General features: G+C 42.8%; 1 protein-coding gene across 2 annotated transcripts in view; it reads right to left on the reverse strand.

Annotated features, from left to right (window-relative positions):
* The window catches only part of BAZ1B (bromodomain adjacent to zinc finger domain 1B), a 93,720-nt gene extending 73,367 nt beyond the window's left edge, over nucleotides 1-20,353 (reverse strand). The window contains exons 1-3 of one of the 2 annotated variants that reach the window (XM_006154966.3): nucleotides 20,168-20,353; nucleotides 5,346-5,462; nucleotides 142-286 (exon numbers count right to left, since the gene is read on the reverse strand). In XM_006154966.3, the coding sequence (XP_006155028.1) occupies nucleotides 142-286; nucleotides 5,346-5,462; nucleotides 20,168-20,274 (369 nt within the window). In that variant the 5' untranslated portion in view covers nucleotides 20,275-20,353. The remainder of the gene's footprint in view (nucleotides 1-141; nucleotides 287-5,345; nucleotides 5,463-20,167) is intronic. The other variant, XM_027774386.1, reaches the window with a different exon arrangement.
* Nucleotides 20,354-21,773: the final 1,420 nt, after the last annotated feature.

Raw genomic sequence — 21,773 nt, forward strand, 5'->3', positions numbered from 1 at the left:
TCTGGTCAAATTAAAATAAATAAATAAATAAAGTTAAATAAAATAATTCTTTAAAAAAAAAAAAAAGAAACATGTTCTGTAGTCTATGTTAGAAACTCTAATTGTGATAGTCAAATCACAGGGGAAAAAATGGGCACTTACCTCAAAATCACACTCTTCTCCCACAGCGTATTTGGTCATAATCTCCAACCATGCTGTATCTACTAACTTCTCTAAGGAGGCAGTGTTATGGTGAACCATTTCCAGAACAAGTTTCTCATACCAGGCAGGGAACTCTTCCTTCAAACTAGATAAATGTTATTAGTTACTAAGAAAACTCAGAAAAGCCTATTCACAGATTTAATTTAGCATTTAAACCCTAAGTCCTAACCCATTTAGTTTAAAATATTTCACAATTCAAACATTTTTTCCCTTTCTTTTAAGACTTAACGTTTTTAGAGCAGTTAAGTTTATTGGAAAATAAAAACATTTCTTTAGCAAATATATGCAAAGCATGGGACAATACAAAAACTAGGCTAGCCTATGGCATGGTGGTTAAGGAGCTGGAACCCACATAGCCAATTAAGCATTTGAGAACACCCCTGGGCATACACAAAATCCTAAAAGGAAGGAGAAATATATTGGGTCATTAGGAAAGTTATCATGCATTTTTGCATGGAAAAATATATACATCAAGATTTTTCTGACAACTCAATAGAAGAGACTGCAAAATGACCATTTGCCATAGGGAATGCTTTCTCTGTCTCACTCTTTTTCCTTAAGCGCACATGTCCTCAGGAAAAACTGGAAGGAAAAAAGGATTAAAAACCATGCATTTTACAAGGATGGGCTTTTTTAAATGCTTCTGGCCACCTCAAGAAGAAAAATGGAACAGCTTGAACCTCATGAAAATAGTGAAGGAAACTCAGAAACTTAACTGTGATTTTTAAGTTATACTACATTGTGACACATTAGAATTAGCAGTTTCTTTTTTTTTGGGGGGGGGAGGTTTTTGCTACTATAGCCACGTGTGTGCACCAGAAAGACAGAGAGAGACAGAGAGATAGAAAGTGAGAAATCACCCCCCCCGGGGGGGGGGGTTTGGAAATGCCACAATCCCTTCTTCTCCATTCTCATTTTGGGATCTTGGGCACACACGCACATGTGCCCAGCGTGAGTTTAAGCACCGGGTCTGGGACTCGAATGGCAGTTGACTACATATGGGAGTCCAGCGATGTAGCCATTAAGCTATCTGCTGGTCCCAGAATTACCAGTTTCATTATAGATTTAAAGTTCTTACATGAGGAATAGAATACAATTCCAAGACTATACTGTGGATGGTGCCTATTGATAACCACAAAATGACAGCACTATTTGTCAACTTTCTCTTTACAAATAAGTTCACACATACATTTACTACACATTCAATGACTTGTGTTTCTAGATATTTAAATACAATTTCAGTGACAGTTCTTATTCAATATACATAAGACAGTGCTTGAACTACTACTCTACATAAAATTGTACCTTCTTAAAAAAAAATGCATTTTACAGGAAAAGATAAGGACTTTTAAGTAGTTTTGTCAGATTGACATATCCTGGTTACTTTTCTCATCCATAAAATGAAAACAGGAATATCATGAGTAGCGTTGAACATTTTCTCATTTGTTTGTTTGGCAGTGGACTCCTTTTCAGCTACAAATTTAACTACTTTGACATGTATTCATTCATTTAGTTCTCACAGTACCTTTTGAGGAGTCTATAATGTTCATGTTAAAGGAGATAAATCAGAGGCACCAGCAGATTCCATAATGGCTATGTTGCTGGGCTCCCACATAGTCGACTGAGGCTTGTGTCCCAGACCCAATGGCTTTAAAACTCATGCCAGGGGCCGTGTGCATGTGCCTAAGATCCAGAGAGGAGAATGAAAGAGAAGGGACTGTGGTGTGACCATCACCACCGTGGGGGGATTTCTTGCTTTCTGTCTTTCTGTGTCTGTCTGGCGAGTACACACACCCTATAGCAAAAAATCTCTCTCAGAAAAAAAAAAAGAAAAAGAAAAGAAATCAAGAAAAGATTAAGTTAGAACAATGGTTAGAAAGAACTCCAAAGTTCTGGCAAAGTAAAAGCAATAAGGTATCACTTTTGACATTTTTTTAAAAATTTATTTTATTATTTTAAAATTTGTTATGGAGCACATGTGCTCACCAAAGAAAGTCAGAGAGAGAGAGGTAAAGTGAGAAAGCAAGCTGCTAGGTCTGTGATTCGAATTGTCTCAGCCATATGGGAGTCCAGTGCCCTGACCACCATGCCTACCACGTCCCACTTCTGACTTATTAAACTAGCAAAAAAAGTTTTCTTTTAATTATCACAGCCATTATATGCAAGTAAATAGTGAAGTGGCATTCACACACTGTTGACAACCTATTCAACCTTCATATGCTCACAAAGATATTTACCACTGGATATTTGATAGCAGCAAAAAATAGGAAGCAACCTTGGGCCAACCTATAACCTAGTGGTTAATGGAGGCAGATCTACATGGATGACCAAGGTTCAAGTCCTGGCCACAGCAGCCACAAAAATATGCAGGACACAGGATGTGTGTGTGTGCGCATACCCAAACATCCTGACAGAAGGAAGAGATGGAGGAAAAGAGATTGTGGCGTAACCACATCCCTTTGAGAGGTGATTTCTCCCTCTCACTCTCTCTCTCTCTATCTCTTTCTAGCCAGTACATGTGCCCTCTGGCAACTAAAACTTTTTTTTGAATGAGAAGCAACCTATGGGCAGCTGGTGGCATGGTGGGTGGGGTGGTAGGATCCTACATAGCCCACTCTGCAGTTCAATTCCCAGACCCATGGCTTGAAAGACATGCCAGGTGTGTGTGTACATATGCCGAAAATCCTAAGAGAGACGGAGAAGGGATTGCTGCCTGGCCATCCCCCCAGGGGTGACTTCTCACTTTCCGTCTTTTAGTCTCTTTCTAGTGAGCACACATTCTCTGTCGCAAAAATTCAAAAAAAGGGGAAGCAACCTAAATGAACCATTAAGATACTGAATTTTGATTAGACTACTATTACTTGAAGTTTTGGTGGGCAGAGGAGGTTAGTGAGTAAGAACACTAGTGCACATGCCAGTATTAGGTTTCTGTTACAATGGTAATATAAGAAAATAACTCTCAAGCCTGCAGGTGGTATGGTGGTTAAGGTGCTGCACTCCCAAATGGCCGACTACAATTTAAGTCACAGACCTGGCAGCATACTTTCTCACTTTCCCTTTCTTTCTCCATCTCTCTCTATTCAAATTTTAAAAATAATAATTAATTAATTATTTAAAAAAGGAAAGAACTCTTCAGGACCAGCAGGTGGTGTAGTGGTTAAGACACTAGACACTCCCACATGGGACCACAGTTCAAGTTCCAGACCTGGTGACTTGCTTTCTCACTTCCCCCACCCCTCTCTCTCTCTGGTCAAATTAAATACATTAATGAATAAATAAAATAAAATTAAACATAATTATTTTTTAAAGAACACTCTATCACTCTTACTATCTGTTTGTTTTTATTATTCTTAAAACTTGACCAGAGACAGAGAGAAAGACAGAAAGGCAAAGTGAGAAAGCAAGCCACCAGAAACATGTGCCCAAAATCCTAAGAATGAAGGAGAAGGGATTGTGGAATGGCTACACCTCCGGGGGGGGTGATTTCTCACTTTTATTCTCTCTCCAGGAAGCACTTGAACCGTATGGCCAAAAAAAAAAAAACAAAACAAACAAACAAAAGAAAATCAATCTACCAACTTATCTATTATATCCCAGTCATGATCAATTTGCTTCCAGCCTCCCTGCCTTTGTTAAAGCTGTTTCGTTTCTTTCTTTTTTTAAAAAATTATTTTAGTTAACTTATTCATTTATTTATTCATTTCAATTTGACCTGAGATGGGAGAGAGGGAGAGAGAGAGAGAAAGCAAGCCACCAGGTCAAGGACTCAAACCGTGGTTGGCCATGTGGGAGTCCAGCGCCCTCAACCACCACGCCACCTGCTGGCCCCCAAAGCTGTTTCTTACACCTTGTCTTCTTCCCACTGTCCTCACTTCCCTACTAAACCATCCTTCCAAGATGTCTTCAGACTTCCTATTTTCACAAAACCTTTCCTGGCCACCCATAAATCCACTCTCTTTCCAATAAGCCTCCCAGAAATTCAGGTTTAAAACTTAACTGATTGAGGCTATCCTCAGAGATTAAGGCTGAACAATGATGTTCAGATTATTTTACTAACTGTATCACTTACATTTTTTTGGAGAGGTTTTTGCTATAAGGCACGTGTGCTCACCAGAAAGAGAGACAAAAAGTGAGAAATCACCCCCCAGGGGGATGGCCACACCACAATGCACATATGCCCAAATTCTGCGTGTTTTCTGAGAAAATACCCAGACAACTAAGCACTTTAAATATAGACAGGACTTTTTAAAGAAACCCCAATCAGGCTGGACAATAGCACTATACAGAAGAAGCTGGATCCCACATGCCCAACCAGAGCTTGAGTCCTGGTCCCAGAGATCTGAAATATATTCCCCAGGATCCTGATGGGATGAAGAACTGAACGAAAAACAAATGAGGTGTAACCAGGCCCTGTTAGGGGTGTTTTCTTTCCTCCCCACATCCCTGCCACAAGCACTTGCGCACACATCCTCTGGCATAAAAAAACAATGAACAGAAAAGATACCCAAGGCCCAAGGGTGGTGTGGAGATTATTGAGGCTAGATCTCAGGTGACCAACTGCATAGTTCAAATCCTAGACCCAGTGGTGCAAAACTCACAACAGGCACATGGTGCCCAAGATCCCAAGAGGAAAAGGAATTGTGTAATGGCCATCTCCGCCACCACCACCACCCCACACCCCCAGCCTCCGGCAAGCATACCCACCCTATAGCCAGAAAAAATAAAAAACTTCTCCACTTACAAAAGCTGTCCTCAAATTGTGTATTTATTTGAGAGCTGCTACAAATAATACCCAAAATTTCAAATGATCATAAACTTTCTGCTAATTTGTTATCTCTCTCACTTCTAGATCATATCAGCTTCCTTTCCTCAGAATCACATTTCCAAAACATCTACAAGGTAAAAGTATAGCGCAAGAACACTCAAAGTCCTAGTAAATAAGTAAGTGCACACATAACTATATATTATACACCCCGCTATTAGCAAACTGCCATTAGGTAAAGGCACCCAGACAGCAATACAATACACCAATGTAGTGTATTCTGATTTTCTAAATTTAAATACAAATACTACTTTGCAGTTACTATTCCCCCTTTCCTAACAATGTGAAGATGTTGCCAAAGGCCAATGATTCTATTACTTACAGTTCAGCAACTTCCTGTTCTTCTTCCCAGGCTTCCTTATGTGTTAGCTGACTGCTTCCAGTACTCTTACATGTCCAAATGCGCTCACTGTATCTTTCCAAGCGGGCTTCATATTCTCTGGGGCAGAGGCTCAGGAAAACAACATTCAAGCAACAGAGGCAACAAAATCATGTCCATATAATACTACTATAGGAGAAAATATACAAGATCTTTCTTATAAATAGACAGCATAAGAAGATAAAAATGGAATCGGGTTTTCAAGTGACAAATCCAAACCAAAATGATTCATACCCAAATATAAACCCAGCCACAGTGGCACACACTGCTAATATACTGTACTCCACAGGCTGGAATTACATGGGAGGCCCCAGCTTGATGTCAGGTCTAACCTAAAGTCTGGGTGCAGAAGCATATAATTTTATCAAGTAGGAGAGGCTGAAGCAGGAAAACCAAAATTTGAGGCTTGCCTGAGCAATATAGCAAGACCCTGTCTAAGGATCCAGGCACGGATCACAACAGGGTATTGATATTTTCAGTACAACTGATGTACTCAATTCACCAAAGTTTCATTTCACGAGAATCACACAATACTAAAATTCCGTAAGAAAAAATAAATACACTAGTTGTAAAAAATATTTTTTTAAACTGTAAGAAAGCAACTACACTCACCAGAGATGGAATGGAATGGAAAGGAAAGGAAAGGGAGAAAACACCCAACAGTGGAACATGGTCATGAGTCAATCCCTTCTCCGTTTCTCCATCCCAATGGGATTTTGGACATGCATGCACACACACCTAGCATGACTGCATGTATTTCTTTTTCTCTTTCAAGATTTTGGCTATGGGGTGCAGGCACTCACCAGAGACAGCAAGAAATCATCCCCTAGGGGGATGGCTACACTGCAATCCCTTCTCCATTCTCCTCTTGGTATCTTAGGTACACAGGCACCTGGTCTTGAGTTTTAAGCTGCCGGGTCTGGGACTCGAACCACAATCAACCACAAGAGAGTCCAGCAACATAACCATTACATCATTTGCTGGTTCCCTGGCATGTTTTTCAACTCGCTAAGGCCAGGACTCAAATATCAGTCAGTCATGTAGGATCCAGCTCCCTTAACCACTAAACTACAGGGTTAGCCCAGAAGTAAGAATTTAAGGTAAATGAATTGTCACACAACTCAGATAATGACTAAGTTTAGAATCAGTCCACACTGAGAGGCCAGCAGGTGGCATAATGGTTACAGTGGTGGATTCCCCCATGGTCAACTGCCATTCAAGTCTTGGACATGGCTTCAAAATCACACGGTAACGTGCGAGTGTGCATACCCAAAATCAAAGGAGGGTGGGGAAAAGAGGATTATGGTGTGGCCATTCTCCCCTGTGGGGTAATTTCTCACTTTCCCTTTCACTGTCTCTGTCTCGCATACGTGATCTACAGCAAAAATCTTTAAAAGAAAAAGATTTGGTCCACATTAAGTCCACATTAAGATTAGATGACTAGACCACAGTCTCACAGGGCAGTTTGGAATAACCTTGGGCATATACTAATGATCTATTTACTAGTATCTATGAAAACACTTGTTGCTTCTTAAGGTTTACAAAATAAATCTGGTGGCTAGCCAGGTGGAATGGTGGTTTGGCAGCTGGATCTCACATGGCCAACTATATGGCTGAGTCCCAGACTTGGGCCTTAAAAAACAAGCTGGTGCAGGACCAGCAGTTAGTGTAAATGGCTATGTTGCTGGACTCCCATGTAGTCGACAACGGTTCGAGTCCCAGACCCGGTGGCTTAAACTCGCACTGGGCACGTGTGCATGTGCGCCCAAGATCCAGAGAGGAGAAAGGAGAAGGGACTGGCATGGCCATCCCCCCTGGGGGGTGATTTCTCACTTTGTGACTCTCTGTCTCTCTGTCTTTCTGGCAAGCGCACATGCCCTATAGAAAAATCCTCTTAAAAAAAAAAAAAACATGCTGGTGGGCCAGCAGGTGGCATGGTGGATGAGGTGCTGGATTCCCACATGGCTGACCATGGTTCCAATCCTAGACCTGGTAGCTTGCTTTCTCTCTCTCTGGTCAAATAAAAAATAAATTAATTAAACAAATGATTCTAAAAATAATTAATTTTTTCTTAAAAAATGCTGGTCATGTGTGCACGTATGCCCACTATCCCAAGAGGAGAGGGGAGAAGAGACTGAAGCATGGTCATCCTCCCTGAGGGGTGATTTCTCACATTCCTTCCCTCTCTCTCCAGGAAGTACAAAAAGTATTATAGAAAAAAATTTAAGTCACAGAAAATAAAGTTGAGCAAAATCTTGATTGGTAGAATGATTTTTCAAGTCTTTTGGGCCCAGAGGATTACTTTCCTAGGGAAAACATTTCTATTTTAAGAGGAGCTGAGGACAAAGATTTTCATTCTTTCAAATATTTGTTTCTTTCATGAGGAGAGCCAGACAGACAAAGGGACCCCCAACAGGGTCTTGTCACTCTATGATCTTCAATCCAGCCTTGCAATCAGCCAGGATCATGGATACACCTGGTGTTAGGACTTATCTGGGATCTAAACTTTGGTCCCTCCCATATCACTCTAAAAATATCACAGTGGTGCCCCACTGCCTGTACCACTAACGCTGCCTAAATACAAGATTTGTTTTTGTGTTGTTTTTTAGGTTTTCTGACTCATAACGAGTCCAGCACCCTAACCACCACACCACTGCTGGCCCAACAATCCCTTTCTTTTTTTTTTAAATTTTGCTACAAGGCATGTGTGCTCATTGGAGAGAGAAAGAAAGTGAGAAAGCAAGCCACCAAGTCTGGGACTCAAACAGTAATTGGCCATGTGGGAGTCCAGCACCCCAACCACACCACCTGTTGGCCCTGATCCTTCTCTTTCTTCTTTTCTTTGGAGAGATTTTTGCCATGGGGTGTGCTCACCAGAGAGACAGACAAACATGGGGAGGGATGGCCATGCCGCAATCCCTTCTCCATTCTCCTCTGAGGATTTTGGGAATGCACACACATGCACTCAGTGAGTTTTTTAAGTTGATTCTTTTGTTTGAGAGAGATTATTGCTATAGGGCACAAGTACTCACCAGAGGGACAGAAAGCAAATCAACCCCCAGGAAGGATGGTCATGCTGCAATCCCTTCTCCTCTAGTCTCTTCTCATGCACATGTGCCTGACGTGAATTTAAGCTACCCAGTCCACTACTCAAACCACGGTCGACTACATGGGAGTCCAACAATGTAACTATCACGCCATCTGTTAGTCCCCAATCCTTTTCCATTTAATTAATTAATTTCAGGGGACCAGCAGGTGGCATGGTGATTAAGGCACTGGATACTCCCACATGGCTGACCATGGTTCAAGTCCTTGACCTGGTGACTGTTTTTTCACTTTCCCTCTTTCTCTCTCTGTGTCTCTCTCTGGTCAAATTAAAATTAATGAATAAATAAAATTAAATCAATAACTGTTTGAAATTAATTAATTTCTGTTTTAAATACAGAGACAAAGAGACAGGCATACCCAACAGGGTCTCACACTGTGATCTACCTCCATCCTTTTTTTTTGGAGAGGTTTTTGATATAGGGCACGTGTGCTCACCAGAAAGAGAGAGAAGACAGAAAGCAAGAAATAACCCCCCGGGGGAGATGGCCAGGCCGCAATCCCTTCTCCTTTCTCCTCTTGGGATCTTGGGCATGCATGCACATGCGCCTAGCATGAGTTTAGGACACTGGGTCTGGGACTAGAACTGCAGTCGACTACATGGGAGCCCAGCAACATAGCCATTACACTAACTGCTGGTCCCTGATCTACCTCCATTCTGAGGTAGCCCAGATGGGTTCATCTGTGTACCTTGCAAGCTCTTTCTCATGTGAATCCAGCTGGGCTAACAATGCGCCACCATCTGGCCTTGTGATAACAATCTCCTGTGATGTTGGCTGGGGGAGGTCTTAAATCTAAGAATAAACTGCACATATTCTTGCTTTTTAAAATAAAAACTAGGTGGAACCAGCAGTTAGCGTAATGGCTATGTCGCTGGACTCCCATGTAGCCGACCGTGGTTCCGTCCCGGACCTGGTGGCTTAAAACTCATGCCGGGGGTGTGTGCGTACGTGCCCAGGATCCCGAGAGAATGGAGGAGAAGGGATTGTGGCTTGGCCATGCCCCCTGAGGGGTGATTTCTCGCTTTCTGTCTCTCTCTCTCTGTCTGGCAAGCGCACGCGCCCTATAGCAAAAACCTCAAAAAAAAAAAAAAAAACTCCAATATTAGAAGTGCATATTGGGGACCAGCAGGTGGCATGGTAGTTAAGGGTACTGGACTCTCACATGGCCAACCACAGTTCGAGTCCGAGACCTGGCGGCTTGCTTTCTTACTTTCCCTCTATCTCGCTCTCACTCTCTCGCTCTGTCCTTCTCTGGCCAAATTAAGATAAATAAATAAATAAATAAATAAATAAATAAATACGGTTAAATAAAATAATTCTTTTTAAAAAAATGAATATTGGAACTAGCCAGTGGCATAGTGGTTAAGGCATCTGGAATGTATGGCTCTAGTCCTTGACCCAATGGCTTGGGGAAAAACACAGGGCACATGTGTATGTGTATGCCCCAAATCCTCAGAGAATGGATAAGGGACAGGCGCTGGCAGGTGGCATGGTGGTTAAGGGCACTGGACTCCCACATGGCCAACCAGTTAGAGTCCAGAACCTGGCGGCATGCCTTCTGTCCCTCTCTGGTCAAATTTAAATAAGGGGGGGAGGGGACTAAAACATGGTCATCCCCAGGAGGGTGCTCTCTCACTGTGTTTCTGGAGAGTGCATGTGCCCTATAACAAATTTTAAAAATGAGTAAATTTTCAAGAAAACAAAGAATACTTGTCTAGTTGTGAGGTAATACTAAGTAAGAGCTGTTTAAATACTTATATTTCAACCACTGTAAAAGTGTCACTTGAAAGGACTAAGAGATGGCATAATGGTTGTCACTGGACTCCCATGTAGTCAACCACAGTTCAAGCCCCAGACCTTGCAGTGGTTCAAGTCCTGGACGTGGCAGCTTAAAACTCATGCCAGCCATGTGTGTGTGCATGTCTAAAATCCATAGAGAACGAACTGTGGCATGGCCATCCCCCTTGGGGGGTGACTTATCACTTTGTCTCTCTGTCTCTCTGGAGAACAAATGCACCCTATGGCAAAAATCTCTTAAGAGAAAAAAGTGTCACTTGGAAAATATAAGAATTGGCAACTAGTTGTAGTAACAGTTTATTTTCTTACATAGCATCTGTTGCTGTGCATAAAAGTAAATTAGTTACTTTCCATTTAAATTTGAGTGTGGCTGGCTGATAGATAATTCAATTTAGATAGTGTGGAAAGTTGCCACAGAACTAACTTAATACCTATAATGTTCTCTTCCATCTCCCTCACGAAGACTGACTGAACAGTTAGTATGTGACCTTTGTGGATTTATTATTGGAGACAACATAAAGAATAAATGTTGTATCAAAAGTATTTTTTGGACATTACACATTTCTTTTGGACTTTACACATTTCTTTCTCTCTTTTTTTGCTGCTGGAGGGCACGTGTACTTACCAAAGAGAGAAAGAAACAGGAAAGAGACAAAATATCCCTCCATGGAGAATACTCATGCCACAACCCTTTCTCCTCTTTGTGGGATTTTGGGCAGGCAAGAACATATGCATAGGCACCCAGTGCTTCTCAAGCCACAGGAACTAAAATGTAAACCAGGCAGCTGGCCATTGTGGGATCCAGTTGCCTTAACCATCAGACCATCAAGCAGGCCTGAATCTTTGTTGCCATAGGGTGTGTGGGGCTTGTGAGAGACAAAGAGAGAGAGAGAAGTAGAGACATCACTCCCCAGGGATGCTGCCACACCTTATTCCCTTCTCCATTCTCCTCCTGGGATTTTGGGTATGCATACACACACACCCAGAGTAATTTTCAAGTCATCAGGTCCAGGATTCGAACAAATCAACCATGTGGGAATCTAGAACCTTAACCACCACATCACCCATTGGCCCCTATTTCTTCTCATTTTTTAATTTTTTTATAAAAAATTATTTTATATTTACCTATTTATTTTAATTTGACCAGAGAGTGAAAGAGTGAGGAAGGTGAGGAAAAGTGAGAAAGCAAGCCACCAGGTCTGAGATTCAAACTGCAGTCAGCAATGTGGGAATCCAGCCCCTCAACCACCATGCATGCCGCCTAGTGGCCCCTAACATTTTTTTTCCTTTTTTGAGAGATTTTTGCTCTAGGATGTGTGCACCCACTGGAGAGAGAAAGAGAGAGACATAAAGCGAGAAGTCACCCCCCGCGCCCGGAAATGGCCACAACACAATTATTTCTCCTCTCCTCCATTCTCTCCACTCAGGATTTTGAGCACGCGAATGCGCGCGCCTGGCTTGAGTTTCAAACTGCCAGGTCTGGTACTTAAACCATAGTCAACTACGTAGAAGTCCAGTGACATAACCGTTACGCCATCTGCAGGTCCCACAGTTTTTTCTTTTTTGAGAGATCTTCTGCTATAAGGCACACACACTTGACAGAGAGAGAGAAAGCAAGAAATCACTCCTCCCCCTCCCAGGGGTGATGGCCATACCACAATCCCTTCTCCTGCATTCTCCTCTCAGCATTTTGTGCATACACACATACCCAGTGTGAGATTCAAGCCACTGGGTCCAAGACTAGAACAACAGTGGGAGTTCAGTGCCTTAACCATTACACCACCTGCTGGCCTCTAAAACTGTATTAAAAAGAAAAAAGGGAGAGGCCAATTGAAGGTATGGTGGTGAAGGCAGCTGGATTCTACATGGTTGACTGCGAGGTTCAAGTCCCAGACCCAGTAGCTTGAGAAACATGCCAAGTACATGTGCATTTGTGCCCAAAATCCCTAGGAAGAATGAAGGGGGCCAGCAGATGGTGTAATGGTTATGTCACTGGACTCCCTAGTAGACCATGGTTCAAGTTCCAGACCTAGGAGGGAGCTTAAAACTCACTCCAGGCACATGTGTGAGCATGCCCAAAATCCTGAGAGAAGAACGGAGAAGGGATTGTAGTGTGGCCATCCGCCCCAGGGGGTGCTTTCTCTCTCATTCTCTCTCTCCCTTGCAAAAGTGCCCATAGCAAATTTTTAAGTTAAAAAAAAATGTTTTAATGTTTTTACCTTTTCATCCATTTTTTAATGTGGCTCTTAGAAAGTTTTAAACTATGTGGCTCATATTGTATTATCGGAAAGCACTATAAACCTAAGTTATGTATCTCAGAACAAATGCTCTCTGACAAAACTAAATGGAAAACTTTGACTACAACTTAGATTAATTTCAAAAGTTAAAACTGAAATTACTAGGGCCAGCAGGTGGCGTGGTAGTTAAGGCACTGGACTCCCACATGGCCAAACATGGTTGGAGGCCCAGACCTGGTGGCTTGCATTCTTTCTCTCTCTCGCACATGTACCCAAACTCCAGGGTCCAGAATTTGAACTACATGTGGCCATGTGAGATCTGGCTCCCTGCACACGGCACTTAACCATGTTAACTCTACTCTGGGCTTGCAGAGTTACATAAACTTAAAAGTACCTATTAGAGGGGGCCAGCAGGTGGCAGACTTCCATACAAAGCATGGGCACATGTGCTTTCATAACCCAAATCCTGATAAGCTACAGAAATGAAAAGAAAAGGATTGTGGAAGGCCCATATCCCATTGGAGGGTACGCTCTCTTCCTTTTTCTCTGGTGAGCACACTGACCCTCAGGTAATTAAAAATAAAATGAGAACCGGCAGGTGGCATGGTGACTAATGGTGCTGAACTCCCACATGGTGGACTGAGGTTCACGTCCTGACCTTTCTGGCTTGCTTTCTCACTTTCTCTCTCTTTCTCTTACTCTGTCCCTTTCTGGTCAAATTAAAGTTAAAAAAATAATTCTAAACAAACAAAAAAAATGTGAAAAGGAAAAAAAATAAAAATGATAAAAAGTTTATGTAAGGGCTGGCAAGTGGTGTGATTAAGGGCACTGGACTCCCACAGTTCAAGTCCCAGACCTGGTAGCTTGCTTTCTCACTTTCCCTCTTTCTCTCTCTCACTCTATCCTTCCCTGGTCAAATTAAAATAAATAAAGTTAAATTAAATAATTCTTTTTTTAAAAAAGTTTATGTAGCTGTATTCCAGTTATTACTTTGACTTATACTAAGAGAAAGCATGGGGGAAAAATGAAAATAAAATAGGAAAAAAGCCCATTAACTGATATTGAGTCAGCTGTCTCTAAATCCTATTTGGGATTTTAGGTTACCAAAATAAGTCATTCACTCTCAAATAACCACTCAGAGCAAATGCCAATTGAGGTTTTTATGTTCCAGCAACTGCTGCACATATAATTGCAGACAAAATGTCAAAGCAATTCTCCAAAGGTTGTATAAGCTATAAATGATAAGATATTTTCAAATCCTAGACTATCTCATTATGCATCTACTTTTTTTTAAGTTCAAGATCTACCTCCATACACAATATGCTACTGCTTTGTTCTCTTTAGCCCTGTCAGGATAGTTTGTTTTTCTTTTCTTTTTTTTTTTTAATGGAGAGGTTTTTGTTATAGGGAGTGTGTGCTCAACAGACAGACAGAAAGCAAGAAATCACCCCGCAGGAGGGATGGCCACGCCGCAATCCCTTCTCCATTCTCCTCTTGGGATCTTGGGCACACACGCACACGCGCCTGGCGTAAATTTAAGCCATCAGGTCCAGGACTCAAACCACAGTCGACTACATGGGAGTCCAGCAACATAGCCATTAAGCCAACTGCTGGTTCCAGGATAGTTTCTTTTAATAAAGTACTTGACTACCTAAAAGGAAAGTAGCCCAGAAAAGTATGGAAGTCAAAAAGGTTTGACTGTAACACTAAGGCTTCTAAGTGAAAATTTGATATATAGAGCCAAATCAAGATTTGCTGGGATAACCAGTGGCACTGTGGGTTAAGGTAGCTGGATCCCACACAGTTTACTGCATGGTTTGATCCTGGACCAGGTAGCTTCAAAAATCACACTGCATGGAACAGTAGGTGGCATAGTGGTTGTGGTGTTGAACTCCCACATGGCCAACTGTGGTTCGAACCCCAGACCTGCTGGCTTGAAACTAATGCGAGGTGCCTGTGCGTGCGTGTCCAAAATCCTGAAAGGAGAATGAAGAAAGGACTGTGGTGTGGCCATGGGGGTGGGGGGGTGTGATTTCTCACTTTCCATATCTGTGTCTCTGGCAAGCACTTGTGCCCTACATGAAAAATCTACTGAGGGAAAAAAAAAAATCACGGTGTACCCATGTGCATTCGGGCCCAAAATCCTGAGGAGACTAGAGAAGGGATTATGGCTTGGCCATTGCCGATAGGGATTCCTTTCTTACTACCTCCCCAACCTGTGCTCACAACCTACAGCAAAATTTTTGTATAAATTTGCTTTTTACCCTATTTTCTCTTTGGATCAAACTGTCATTACATTAAAACAACTCTAATCCAATATAATTTGTTAAAGCTGTCAAACTATAAAAATCAAGATCAACATAGAGAGCTTAGTATTGCAACTATACAATAAACCATCTTGCAGCTACAACTTAACTCCATCTGTAGCTACCCAACTCAAATCCTTTTTTTTTTTTTTTTTTGGAGACATTTTAGTGAGAGGGTGAGCATACTCTCCAGGGAGAGATAGAGACAGTGAAAGAAAAAGTGAGAAATCATTCCCTGGCGGGGGGGGGTCTGTCCCTCTCTGGTCAAACTGAAATAAATAAATACATTTAAATAAAATAATTCTTTTTTTTTTTTTTTAGAGGTTTTTGCTATAGAGCGCATACACTCACCAGAAAGAGAGAGAGAAACTGAGAGAAATCACACCCCCCCAGGGAGGATGGGCACACTGCAATCCCTTCTCCTACATTCTCCTCTCGGGATCTTGGGCATGCATGCACACACGCACATCCAGTGTGAGTTTAAGCCACCAGGTCCAGGACTTGAAACATGGTCGACTACATGGGAGTTCAGCAACATGGCCATTATACCAACTGCTGGTCTCAGATAAAATAATTCTTAAAAAATAAAAAATAAAAAACAGTAATCTTGGGGACTAGCAGGTAGCATAAGGCACTAGACATTCCCACATGGCCAACCATGGTTCAAGTCCTGAACCTGGTGACTTGCTTTCTCATTTTCTCTGTGTCTCTCTCTGGTCAAAATAAGTAAATGAATAAATAAAATTAAAAATATTAAAAAAAAAAAAAAAGTAATCTCTTAAGAAATCATCCTCCCAGAGAGATGGCCATGCCATACTCCTTTCTCCTCCACTCTCCTCCTGGGATCTTGGGCATACATACACACACACACACACACACACACACACACACACACCCAGAGTGAGTTTCAAGCCACCAGGGCCTGTGTAATTTGAAACTCAAACCACAGTCAGCCATATGGGAGTCCAGCGATGTAACTGCTATGCCATCTGCTGACTCCCCAACTCAGATCTTTTTTTTTTTTTTAATAATTATTTTATTTAACTTTGTTTTTATTTTAATTTTACCAGAGAGGGAGAGAGAGAAAGAGAGAAAGTGAGAAAGCAAGCCACCAGGTCCAGGACTTGAACCATGGTTGACCATATGGGAGTCCAGCGCCCTTAACTACCACGCCACCTGCCAGCCCCCCCAACTCAAATCTTAAAATAAGCTCTAGTTACTTTTTCTAGAGATAGACTAAATACATGTATAATAACCCCTCATCATTACACCTCCAAAGTCTCATATAATGATGTAGCAAAGATCATGAACTAGTTTCTAAGCTTTAGAAACTAGTTGAAGCAACATGGCAAAAATAACAGCAAGCTATTTGTAACTTCTGTTTCTGCATAAAACCCCTATTGACTTACAATCAGTGTATCATCCTATTGTCAAATAATCCTGTCAAGAACTTATTCTAATAAAGTTAATGTTTTCTAACTGAAATCTAGCTAGATTTAGTTCCTACCTGTACTTCTTACTAACCTAGAAAGTAATGTACCAATACCGGAGATTCAAAACTACAGTACCATCAACATAATCATTAATATATAACACCCAGTCATTAAATGTGTACTTTGTGGCCAGTAGGTGGTGTGGTTAAGGCGCTGGATACCCACATGGCCAACCATGATTTGAGTCCTGGACCTGGTGTGCTTTCTAACTTTCTGACTCTGGTCAAATTTTAAAAATTATCATACAATTAAATTATTCTTTAAAAAAAAAAAACAAAACATGTGTGCCTTATTCACAACTTACATTGCAAGATTAATGAAGATGGATGGGACCAACAGTTAGTGTAATGGCTATGTCACTGGACTCCCATGTAGCCGACCACAGTTCGCGTCCCAGACCTGGTGGCTTAAAACTCACGCTGGGCGCATGTGCATGCATGCCCAAGATTCTGAGAGGAGAATGGAGGAAAAGGGATTGCAGCGTGGCCATCCCCCCCCTCCCCCCGCCCCGGCGGGGGTGATTTCTCACTTTCTGTCTCTCTGTTTCTGTCCGTCTGGCGAGTACAAGCGCCCTATAGCAAAAAACTCTTAAAAAAATAAAATAAAATAAAAAAGATTAATGAAGATGGGGGCCAGCAGATGGTATGTTGGTTAAGGATGCTGGACTCCCACACGGTCGGTCATGGTTCAAATCCCAGACATGGTGGCTTGCTTTCTCACTTTCCTGCTCACTCTCTCATTCTGCCCCTTTCTGGTCAAATTAAAATAAATTCATTAAATAAGTCTTTATTAAAAAAAAAGATTAATGGAGACGTACAATATACCTTCAAGAACATACTAATCCTGTTTTAAGTCAATAAAATATACAAATTTGCTATAGAGTATACATGCAATCAAAGGTAGCTATTAAGAGAAAATTGAAGTATCAAATCCCATTAAAAACATAACTGTAAATATAAATTGAGAACTGGGAATACTTCAAATGTAGCTGCTACCCAGCCACATATTTGTTCTCCTCTATGAAACCACTAATAGCCTAATAAAGAAATATGCCGACCTGCCAACCATACAGTATAACTGTTTAAAACCATCCTCAAAGTGCTTCCACTTATAGAAACTCCCAAGGGAGCAATTTTCCCCCAATATATAATACAACTTAAGGACTCCATCATTAAAAGGGTTCTGAATACCAGTACAGGGGGGAAAAAAAACAGTATGGGAAATAAAAAGTAAAAATGTTTATCAAATACATGACAATTAAAATGTTTCATGTTTCAGTTTTCAAATGTCAACATTAAGAAAAACTTTTTTTAAGAGATAATTTACAGTAAGATGCGTGCACTTACTAGAGAGACAGATAGTGAGAAATCACTCCCCAGAGGGGATGGCCAAGCTGCAATCCCTGCTCCTCCATTCTCCTCTTAGGATTTTGGACACACAAGCACTCAGTGTGACTTTTATGATGCCAGGTCTGGAACTCGAACCATGGTCAACTACGTGGGAGTCCAGTGACCTAACCATTACACCATCTGTTAGTCCCCAGTAAACCTCTTCACATATATATTACAATAATATCATTAAATAACAGAAGCTTCTGTTGCCACTCCTAAATTACCCATCTATGATTATTTTTTAATAGCCCAGTTCCTCTTACAGACTAAGAATTTGTCTCTTCTCTATGACGTATTTCTTATCCACGACCAGACCCAGCCTTAAAAGTTTAACACCTGGTGGGCCTGCAAGTGGCATGGTGGTTAAGGTGCTGGACTCCCACATGGCCAATTATGGTTGGAGTCCCAGACCTGGTGACTTGCTTTCTCGCTTTCCCTTTCTCTCTCTCCCCATCTCTCTCTGGTCATGTTTTTAAAAATAGTTAATAAATAGAGTAAGATAAGTAACTCTTTAAAGAAAAATTAACACCTGGTCTTTTTTTTCAGAGATTTTTCCCATAAGGCACATGTGCTCTCTGAAGAGTCAGAGACAGACAGAAATTGAGAAATTACCACCCAGGGGGAATGACTTCGCCACAATCCCTTCTTCATTCTCCTCTCGGGATCTCAGGTATGCAGGCATACGGGCCTGGCATGAGTTTTAAGCCACTGGGTCCGGGAATCAAACCACAGTGGACTACTTGGAAATCAGAGACGTAACTATTAGACCATCTGCTGGTCCCAACAACTGGTAATATTAACATGTAACTATAAATGGCTCAAATAATAACATCTGAAAAGGATAAGTCAGATTCTCACAGTAAGTTTTTATTCCACTGATGTTTTGTAATGTAATAAAAAATAAGGGTACCCTTGGAATAACGCTATACTTGTTACTGCTAGAGGACTTCTCCAAAGCATTCCAAAGTCCTTACAGAGTAAGAAATAGAGCCAGGTTCCCACTCCTATCCCCACTTAAATATGCCTTATCTTACACCACAAACTGACAGAATATTTAAATATTAGAATTAAAGGAGTACCATTTCACTTTCTTTTGACTGACTTACAGAAAGTACACTGGATTCTACTATTGAGTAATCACTGACAAATCTTTAAAAAGTCAACCTCATCTCTGGGCCTATTTGGTAACCAGGCAGGAGGAGCAGATCACCTTCAAGATGCTGTATTTCTACAAAAGATTTCCTGTATCGTGTACTCATTTTCCAGTCTTTCTGTGTGTAAATACCCAGCATTTGCAAACTGCACTGGAACAAAAATGAGATTGTCCTATTAAGTACTACATTAAAGAGAGAATCAAGAAAAAATAGCTCACAAGAACCCTCTTTCTCCTATACAGAAAAAAGCAAGCAAACAGAAATGACTAAGAAATCAAGTCTTCCAAAAGGAAAGAGCTGATAAAACTAGAAATACATTAGTTCTTTGATCTCAAAGCTTTTTGTACACCAAAGAAGGCTTGATTTAAAAAAAAAAAAAACTATTTTTTTACCATATGTAACCCTCAAAAAGGACTCAACTAGCACCTAAAAAAAAAAAAAGCAAATAAAAGTCATACAACTTTAAACTAAAAAACCTATGCTTGCGAAAGAAACCTTACACAATGATCAGAAGAGGTCGATTCCCGCGTATTTAATAAAAATTCAGCCTTCTGTTCTTCAAATACAGCAGAAAACTTTTAAGGATGCCTCGGTATTTCCTTGAGTTTCATTGAAAAACATGCAAATTTCCAAAAATCATCAAATTTTCAAACTTATGTATGCCTAAGGAAGGCAGGCATCAGCTCCTCCAAGAGTTTTTTCCCCCACCCTCTGTTAAGTCTGGAAATTCAGTCTAGGTTTTGTGCCTCACGGTCCTGTCAGTTCATCCCCAGCCTCAAGTCCACTCGGAAGGACAAAAACACAAGTACCCCCGCAGAGATCGGTGTAAGACGCCCTCGAAACTGGTACAAGCCGGATCACGAGACCGCGCGGGTACTATTTCAAAAACTTAACTTGAAGATTTAATTTAAATTTTAAAAAGGCAAACAAAACCCTGCTCCTCCCGGTACTTGGGGCCTTAAGCCAACTTGGGGTAGGGAAGTGCGCTGCTTCTCCGCGAAACGCGGAGACAAAGTGCGGGGCTGGGGAAAGGATGGAAGGCGCGAGATCGGCGATTGCCGGAGTCGGCCCGATTCCCGCCGGGGCCGGTCTGCCCGTGCAGAACCGCGCGCTCAGGCTTCGGACTCAGCGTCCAGGCCCACAAGCGGCTGGGTGCACTGACAGCTGCCCCAGGCGCGAGTTGCGCGGTCAGCCCGGCGAGCCCCTGCCCACTCCGCCCCGGCACAACCCAGTCCAGCCCAGCCCGACCTGACCCGTCCGGCGCCACTGGAAAAGGATACTCCCGGGTGCGGAAGGCCTCCTGAGTGTGTGGGATGGTGAAGAGCGGCTCCTCTCCGGGAAGCGGCTTCACCAGCGGGAAAGGCTTGCGGCCCAGGAGCGGCGCCATCGCGGCGGCGGCGGGGAACGCGGCAGCGAAGAACGCGCAGCTCCTCGGCCGGCTGGAGCGCGGCGCAGCACTAGTCCCAGCAGCCTCCGGCCAACCTTCGTTACAGGTCCCCGCGGCCGGCAGTCACGACTGGTCCTCAGCGGCGCCGGAGGAAATTATTGAAAAATGGCGGGAGATTCCCTCCTCCCCCCGCCCGGCCAGTGCGCACACTAACTTGCTCCCCTGTGGCGCCGGTGGCGAATGCTCCAATAGGCGGAGAGCTGCTCAGCGCCCACAGCCTATTGGTTCAGAGAAGCTGCCGCTCTGCGCTTGGGTCCCACCCCCGTGCCCCTGCCGCGTAGTTGGGTTGCAGCGCACTAGAGGGCAGTCTGAAGAGGTGAAAGGTCACGTTATGTAAGCGCCGGTGACAGCCGCGCAGGCCTCCAGCAGTGGAGTTAAAAGTGGAGAAAAGCGGGGAACCGAAAAGCCGAGAACCCATGGAAGTCAGGCCAGAGGAGCCCCTACACATATACAGACACTGCGCCATCTGTCACTGACGGCGACACCGACATCCGGGCACCACTGTCCGTGTAGTGCGCCGGAGGGGGGAGGGGGAGCGCGCGGCCAGGGGCTTTGTCTTTCCACTTATGTTCCGCCCCCTCCTTAAAGGCGCCGCGCTGGGCCACGCCCGGGGATGCGTGATGATTTGAGTGGGGAAGCGAAGATGGCTTGGCGGGAAGTAACCCCAAGACCTACCCAAAGCAAAGGTTCTGCTGGAAGAGAGCTTGCGCCCCAGCCTTGCTCACCCCAAAGTAAACTTATTCCGAGTGAGACTGTATGTAATTGAGATCTGGATGTTAGCATTATGTTTGTTTCTAGGGGCTTGCTAGAAAGGCTAATGGAGAAGCTTCTTGGGAAAAAAGGATAAAAGGATGTACCTGTTAGATACTTCCAGGGGCCAGCAGATGGCGTGACGGTTGAGGCATCGGACTCCCATGTGGCCGACTGAGGTTTGAGTCCCTACCAGCAGCTTGAAACTCAGGCGGAGCACACGAGCACGAGTGCCCAAAATTCAGGGGGCAGAATGGAGAAGGGATGGGCCATCCCTTCCGTAGGGGATGACTTCCTATTTTCTGCTGTCTGTGTCTCTCTAGCGAGTGCATGCACCCAAATAGCAAAAATCTTTCAAAAATAATAACTACATACGTACATTCATTCAAACAGTATTTACTGGGGCAATCAGGTGGCGTGGCGTTTAAGGTGCTGGACTCCCACATAGTGACTTGAAAAATCACACCTGGCGCATGGGTGCATTTGTAGGAGCCTGCATGGCTCTACATTTGTGGGAGCCCAAAATCTGGAGGGGAGAATGTAGAAGATACTGCAGCTGGGCCACCCACCCCTTAGGGATGATTTCTCTTACCTGCAAGTGCATGCACCCCATGGCAAAATAAAAAAAAATAAAATAAAATAAAACACTATTCACTAGCGTAGCTTGTTTAGGTCTTGTGCTGGGTACT

Source organism: Tupaia chinensis, unplaced genomic scaffold (genome assembly GCF_000334495.1).
Source record: "Tupaia chinensis unplaced genomic scaffold, TupChi_1.0 Scaffold000429_1, whole genome shotgun sequence".
Lineage (NCBI taxonomy): Eukaryota > Metazoa > Chordata > Mammalia > Scandentia > Tupaiidae > Tupaia > Tupaia belangeri.